Below are 7,953 nucleotides of genomic sequence, written 5' to 3' on the forward strand. Positions count from 1 at the left end.
AATGGTTGCTGAAGGAATTTTTGGTCATTAAGGATAACAAAGAAATATTTGACACCTTGCAAACGGCAGCTTATGGGGCGGAAGGCAATTTTTTCGGCCGATTGTTGTCCTGACGGACTTGGAAGAATTGAACTCAGTTTAACGGCTGCGGTGTATTACAGTGATTTCGCACAACAAATCATCGAAAATGCGGCTGTATCCGACTGAAACTATGGTTTGATATATTTTGAAATATCCAGTTCTCGATATTTCACGAGGTAAGTGGAATTTATCATTAGTTTCTAAGTAAATCGTTATTTTCACGTTGTTATGCTAATTACGAAGGCGGTGTTTGTTGACAAAAGTACGGCCGTCGATAAAACACGGAACATGGAACATTCCGGAACATTCCGGAACATCCCGGAACACGAAAAAAAAATTAAGATATGAAAAAAAAAAATAAATAAATAAAAATAAAAATAAAGAGAAAATGAAAAATAAAAGGAGTGTGTGTATATTTATATAAAATGAAATTGCATTGTATCCGAAAGAGAAGTACGGAGCAGGTGGGACGGTAGTATAAATGGGGTGTTGTTACTGACCACACTGAACGAAGGCGCAAGTACTTTCCCTCCATTTGCAGCACGTGTTTATCGTCTGCTGCGCCAGAAATGGATCAGTTCCGGCTCGGCTGACCAAAAACTCAATTTCCTGATGTTCGGAGTGGAACTAAAAGTCGTTCGCGCAGTCTTTTTACCAAAACCCTCCCGGGCTCCCCGCGTCTTCGCCTAGGGCCTCACGTTCCGTATTTGTACTCCTTTGTTGGTCGTTCGGGAGCTTGGACCCGTTCCTCGAACGAAAGCCACGAAAACTTCTCTGCCCTTCCATGCTATTTTCAATGGATTTAATCTTAAAAACAAAGTAGGCCTAACAGGAAACTTTGTTCATATGAAAAATAGTTATAAGCGTAGAGAACAACTTTGTAAAAGCAAACAACCTGCAAGGAACCGCACACCGAAAATGCTGCAAGTACACACAGGTTTGTGAAAGATCTAATCAGCCAAAAATATAAATGACTCAAATTTCTGCAAGGCTGATAGGACTGCGTAGAAAACTTAACACGACAGCGACATGATAGAGACCAAGCCGAAAATCAACAGAATGCGGCAACCTCTATCATGTCGTTGTCGTGTTAAGTTTTCTACGCAGTCCAATCAGCCTTGCAGAAAATTAAGCTTAGTAAACTTCACGGCCCAGTTATTCAAGGGGTGGATAACGCTATCCACCGGATAAATCACTGTCCAGTGGATAAGTGCTAACAAAACAAACTACGCTATCCAATGGATAGCGTTATCCACCCTCTGAAGAACGGGGCCAAGACTCAGTCTTCCAGCCGCGCCCGCTGTCTGGTGAGGGGTTCGCGGGCGCAAGACCGAAATCCAAGATGGCGGCTAATAGCAACAACTGCACTGAGCTTTCCCGATCGGAACCTGGTCCACTGATAACGGGATCTTATTCCAATGATGGTACGTTTATGCACATTAATTACACCATAACACGAACGAGGCACTTTAACACAAACTCATTTCTTTAATATTTTACATGACGGAAAAAATCGCCAACAGTGGGGTCAACAGTGTGAAGCTTAATTACGAGATGTTAAATAAGCTTACTGTTTCCTTCTTACAGATTTTTAAGAGAAAAATTCAGACACACGTTTTTCAATAGGCCACTTTCGATTTACCTTTAAGCCTCTGTTTTAAATCTAGGCCATGTGCAAAGCCTTTTGAAATTATTTTCAATTCACTTGCAACTCAAACTCATTTTCATGTCAAAGATTTTGAACTCGATCTCGCTTCGAAACAGACGCAAAAGACAACTAGGAAGTGGCCTATTGAACTGTGATCCTTTTACTTGTTGTTCGTGAAAATCTAATGGTCTTTCTCGAAAATGAACTTCTACTATAAATATCATAATATTATTAATGTTACACTTTTATGCATGCAGCTTAAGTAGTGTTATTCTAAGTTTATTTTGGATTTCAATATGAACATTGATAATTTCACCAACTAGATGCACCTTAATATCAGTTTACATTAGGCTGAATTGGTTATTAACTAAAAATTAGTATATTTCCAGTATTGTGACGATGAGGTTAGGTGATGGCAAAAATCGCCAACTAACCCAGAAAGAAAACTAATAATTTACTAAATCTTAAGAGCAATGGCAGAAATAAGACCAGAGTGTATGGACTAAAATTGATAGTAGTGACATACAGGAAGGAGAGCTTGTATACCCCCTTTGTACATCTAGTTGGTAAATACCATAAATTAAACTCTCATATAGCTAACTGCACCTTTCAATTAACATGCCTTAAAACAAGCAGTTGGATTTTTACCTGCTTCTAATTATCTTAGCCAAAAACAGAAAAAAACAAAGTAAAGGACCAATTATATAATTAATTAATCAATTAATTAATTAATCATATAACTAATTTTATCCACCTTTGCCTGTTTTGCTATTATTGTACTTTAAACTGATTTCAGAGTAGCACATTATTTAAAGGAGCAGCCATTACTAAACTACAAACAGGCCCATATGGCGAAACATGATAAAACACATGTTCATGTTTTACAGTGTTGTCAAACTCTTGTAAGGCATTCTAAAAGTGGTCAGATATCCTACAGGTGAACAATAGTTAAAACAATGACAACGATGACCCTACCTCTGAACAATGCACTTGTGACTTTTTGGGAGCCAATGAAAAAAGGGGCTTACAAGAATTGAAACTACTGGCTTCACTGTATGCACTACGACTTTTACAGTTTTAATTCATTTCTGGTTTGAATATAACTTTCTAACCAAATTGATTTGGATTTTCATTGGTTGAACCTTAAAAGATTCTGAGGTAAATGAAACTAGTTTAAAAATTTTTCAAACAAATGACTAATTTTTGCCTAGTGACACACCTTGAACTGCCCAGCCGGTACATTCACCGACAGCAGAGCTTATCATACAGGTTTTGAAGATTCTTCTTGAACAGTATGATATGCTTAAATACCGTATACCTGATTCTTCATCAGTCTCAGCATGCTTGCTCTACACTGCTATTTTGTTTTCTATTTTTTTCTTTCTTTTTTTTTTTTTTTATCCTGGCAGAACCTTGGATGCTGCTGCCCCTGTTAGGCACATTTAAAGTAGAGAAAAATAGTAAGTATGGCCCTAAAATGCATTTAGACAGTGTATTTCAGAAAACAAGACATCAAATACCAAAACACAGGTTCATATTTATCAAATAAAAACAAGGTGCATCATCAGGCATGGCTCCCTGGTTATTTAATTTATACTACAAAATGTTAGGGAGTGGTGTGTCTTCTGAAGGTCTATAAGCCATACCAGCATAAACTTTTTATCAGGTATATAAATGCAGCAGCACTTTTTAACACTTCATTACACTGGAAAGTAATGGTATAATACGTTTTTTGTTTCTGCAATAATAGGTAACCTAACACAGTTACATGCTGCAGGCAAAATATCAGTGTTCCTGCATTATTCATTGTTCAGTATAAGAAAATCTTGCTAAATGAACTTCAATACTTGCACAAAGCAAACTAAGATAACTCGACCACAGAGCTAGCATTAACCTTTTACAGTAAGTGTAACCACATGGGTGTCAGTCTAAATCTTTATTCTAGGTACCGTATTGTAGGGTACCTAGACTAAACACCTTGTTCACATTAATTGAGACTGAATGTTCTCAAGCAGTTTAAGGCCTGGGTTAAGGGCTTCTAAGAGGAAAAATGGTTTATTTTAGATAACTTTAACAATTTCAATGGCACTGAACTGAAATTTGGAAGGTAAAAAGATCTTATCATTCTAAAAATTTTTAAGCATAATAAGTAGTGCTATATATCACGTGACATGTCACGTGATCGTTTTTGTGAAAAAAGCAAATATTTGACAGGTAGGCGACGGTTTTAAGAGAAAACGTCAAACAAAAACGCTTTTCTAATAAAGATTAACTATCTCCATCGCTTCACGTTTGGAATGATCGTCCATTATTCTCCAGAAAAAATTTATCAGGACAAAGGTCATTTTTTAGTCCACAATTCAACCTTTGATTGTTAATTTCTCCAATTTAAAAATTTAAGGACAGTCATTCCAAACGTAGAAAGTTAAATATTTAAAATTTGCTTCGGAAACACTAATTCAGTTATCTATATTAAGAAAATTCGCCGCCATATCGCCGATTTACGAAATTTTCATTTTTTGGTCACGTGATGTGTCACGTGATCAAAATTATACGTTAAGGCAAAAGAAAACATCAAGTTTAATATTCAGGGAAAATTTCATCCTGTTCTAGGCAGACAAACCGAAGATATAGGGGATCATTCATAATTTCTGAACACCCTTCAAACCCAGGCCTTAAACTGCTTGAGGTTATGTGTAACATAGGCATAAATGGATTGGACAAAACAGACCACCCTACCTACACATGTGGATGACTTCACTGGCTTGAATACGTGTGGGTTAATTTTACCACATTTTGCAGATATGCATTATCAATATATATATTATACATGTATATATATATATGTTTCAGCTTGTTTTGTTTTGTTCTCATTATCATACAAAACCGTACACAAACAAAATGGAAAATAAAAATTGAACAGGGATTTTTTAACTGCACAATGTATACATACACGTACATGTACTTCTAGGGCAACTTCATACACTAATTCATTGCACGAAAAGTGCTTGACAAGTAGTTTGTGTGCAGTGAATTAATAGACAAGCCTTTCTGTAGACACAGCATACTTGGATTAAAGTATGGGTGTCTCTGGATAATACAGCTGGGACTAGGGTGGTAATACTTTGGCTTTTCACTGGAAACTCTTTTTTCTACTGCTCCTGTGATCGGATCCTTATAAGGATACTCATCTTTCTCCACATGTTGAACCACAAGATCCCAAGGAGGGGGTCTTGGACTGTTGTCTGGATTCTTAGGGAGCAAACCACGACACCCGGCACACCTGCTGATTCTCCTGTTCATTTTCATGACAATGAATGGATTTCCATTGTGCCATGGCTTTTTGCTGGCCTGTGACTGTACTCTGACAAAATACAAAAGTTCATGTAGTCTGGTTAAATTTTGCCTGGTACATTACATTTTTTAAAGTAAATTAGGTGGTATGAAGTCTACCATGTTCAACTTTTTTCATCTAGAGAGGCTTCTGAAGTATATGTTGATGTTGCTAAGACAAGTTTAAATGAAGCTCAAGGGTTTAAACAGACAAAATGTATTATTTTCAAATCTCTCTTCTCTACAAAAACGTATGGTTAAAAGTGATTGGTTTTTTTGGGGTAATGTATCATAAATAATTTATGAGCATTTTTTGTGAACAGCAAGCACAGTAATAAGTATCAAATGGCGACAAAACCAAAATAATGGTGTTGGCATTACTGGATATTATATAGACCATTTTAATAGAAATGCATTTCATTTCAGTTGGCTGGCAAATTACCTTAACTGAGGCACTCCTGGGTATCCTTCAGTGGGGACAAAGGATGGTGGATACTGTGGCTGTTTCTTTGTCCAGCAATTTGTCATCAGTGTAGAATGAAGGTATTGATGTGTCCCAAGTGTCTGTGCAGCACTACAGCCTTCAGGCAATGGAAGACTCGAGCCAAACAAAGGTGACTGTAGACTTGCATTTGGCATGCCCTCTGAAAATACACTAAGGGGGTTACAAGCACCATCATTAATGGAACTGGGAAGATTGCTTGCTGCTATGCTTGGGGATGGGTGTTTCGAGCTGAGAACAGATGACTGCACTCTTGCATTCTGCATGTTCTCTGATAATACACCAAGAGGGCTATGAACAGTGCTGGCAATGGAGCTGGAAAGGCTGTTTGCTGTTCTGCCTGTTTTCCCTTGGGAAGCTTGAGTGCACCTGAACATGGACTGTGTTCTTGAATCTTGCATGGTCTCTGAAAGTATGCCAAGGGGGTCATGAACATAACTGGCGAAGGAAACGGGAAGGCTGCTTGCTGTTCTGCTTGTTCTTCCCAAAGAACTTAGTTCATTGGAGCCAGTGACAGACGACTGCACTCTTGCATGCTGCATGTTCCCTGTAAGTATGCCAAGGGGGTCAAAAACATCACTATCAAGGCAGCTGGAAATGCTGTGTGCTGCACTACCTGTTCCTCCTTGTAAAGGGTAGCTGGAACTGATAACAGGCGGGTTCGCCCTTGTGTGTGGCGCGTTCTCCAGTAGTACACACAAGGATTCAGGGGCATCATCATCAATGGAAATGGAAAAGTTACATGATGTTGTGCTTGTTCCAGGTTGGGATGGGAGACTGGACCCAAAATCAGGTGAATGTACTACTGCATGCTGGGTGTTCTCTGTGGCTACATTACTGGTTTGATTCCTTCGTTGTGACCTGTCTCTTCGTTGACGACTTCCCTTTCTTCCAGAACATTTGGTGTTAATGTTAACTGTTGCAAGGGAGGTGAAGTTGTAACATTTGCTTTGGCTTGCCCTCCACTTCAAGAAGGAGGCAAGATGAGATGATGAAGGATGAGAAGACGTCTCGCACCTTGTACTCAGTCGACATATCACACAGGGCCTTGGCATACTCTGTTTCCTGACTATAAGCAAGCTGTTTCATTCCAGCAACAAATGCACAGATCCCTGCTTCTCTGTGTTCCATCTTATGCTTTATTCTCTCGTTATTTGTCTCACTGTCATTGGTGTAGAACTTCTGCGGAGGATTGCCCAATCCTGCTTTGAAACGTATCTCACCCGTCATTGACTCCTTCATCACTGCTGATCGATCAGTAAGGAACTTGCAGAACTTTTCCCCTCCTGGTAGTACTTCCCATGTCTTGATGTGCTCTTGCAGTGCCAGATCAAAATCTTCTTCACATTCTGCTTCCAAAATACCGGGAGTTTCATCGTTTCCAAAGATCTGCCCGATAATTGCCTGGTCTTCTATACCACAGTTTTTCATAGCTGTTTCTAAGTTCTTCTGGAAATGCCGAAAACATCTTAGTCCAATCGCCTCCCTAAAGACAGACTTACAGGCTTTGAGTTCCTCCTCTCCATCAGTTCCAAATGCTTGTAAATGCTGTAAGCTTGGCTTTAACCCAACCAGCTGGGATGTTAAGTGGTGGTAAGCCTGAAATGTCTTGGTCTGGTGAATCAGCATTGGCCCAAGAAATACTGGACAATTCCCAGTTCTTCGGCTTTCAAGGACAATGTTCCTGAATGAAACTAGAGTAACACTGAATGGCCCATTATTAAAAGTGGGATCAATGGAAACTGGTCGAAAATCTATTGAATCTGAAGACGACTGTGCCAGGCAATTCAACTGGAAATCGGTGGCCAAAACACACATAGGCTCAGGATGATTTACAATTGATCGAATAAAGTCACCATCTCCATCTTTTGCTGCAGTCATCAGCAGGAATAATTCATCCCACTCTCACTTGTGCTTGTCAGCTGTACCAGCTTTGGCTCTTATTTTACGTGCAGTGTAATGCCCTTGGTGAGTGCTTCTTACATGCTCAGCAGGGGACTTGGCATTGACAATTGAGCAACCCATGTCTTCTTCTGTTAGATAAATTGCTTCACTGACGTGGTGTCTTGCAAGATGTCGTTCTAGTTTCTCCTTGACAGATGATTTGGTCGCTGTAAACGGAATATTGCTCTTTTTTGCATTTCCATGTGGGGCCAGTTTCACTTCCCCTTCTTCTCCTTCCCATAGATCTGCAAGATGGCAACATTTCCTTGGATTTCATTGTCAATGTTTCTCATCAGATAAATCCGTCTGAAGAAAGTCTTCAGTTTTGAATGACGGAGGTAGTATCGTTGCAGATGGAACTGAGATCTGTTTCGCCGAGGACGTTTTGCTCTTTCAAGGACTTTCACTTGGGGTAATGTTTCAATCTCACCTTCATCATGTTCAT

General features: G+C 39.2%; 1 protein-coding gene and 1 long non-coding RNA gene across 2 annotated transcripts; one reads left to right on the forward strand and one right to left on the reverse strand.

Moving 5' to 3' along the window:
• The first annotated feature begins 1,407 nt into the window (after positions 1-1,407).
• On the forward strand, positions 1,408-4,517 carry LOC146461152 (uncharacterized). Its single transcript, XR_014857476.1, has 3 exons — positions 1,408-1,505; positions 3,139-3,732; positions 4,419-4,517. It is a non-coding gene; the product is annotated as an uncharacterized LOC146461152 (long non-coding RNA).
• A 64-nt stretch (positions 4,518-4,581) lies between these two features.
• On the reverse strand, positions 4,582-7,445 carry LOC146461153 (uncharacterized). Its single transcript, XM_085087171.1, has 3 exons — positions 6,728-7,445; positions 5,505-6,633; positions 4,582-5,093 (listed from the first exon to the last, which is right to left on the reverse strand). Exons 1-3 carry the CDS (start codon positions 7,443-7,445, stop codon positions 4,715-4,717), a joined length of 2,226 nt encoding a protein of 741 aa, XP_084943297.1. The 3' UTR covers positions 4,582-4,714.
• Between the last annotated feature and the right edge of the window lie 508 nt (positions 7,446-7,953).

The sequence above is a fragment of the Pavona decussata genome, unplaced genomic scaffold (genome assembly GCF_977016875.1).
Source record: "Pavona decussata unplaced genomic scaffold, jaPavDecu1.1 SCAFFOLD_201, whole genome shotgun sequence".
Taxonomy (NCBI): domain Eukaryota; kingdom Metazoa; phylum Cnidaria; class Anthozoa; order Scleractinia; family Agariciidae; genus Pavona; species Pavona decussata.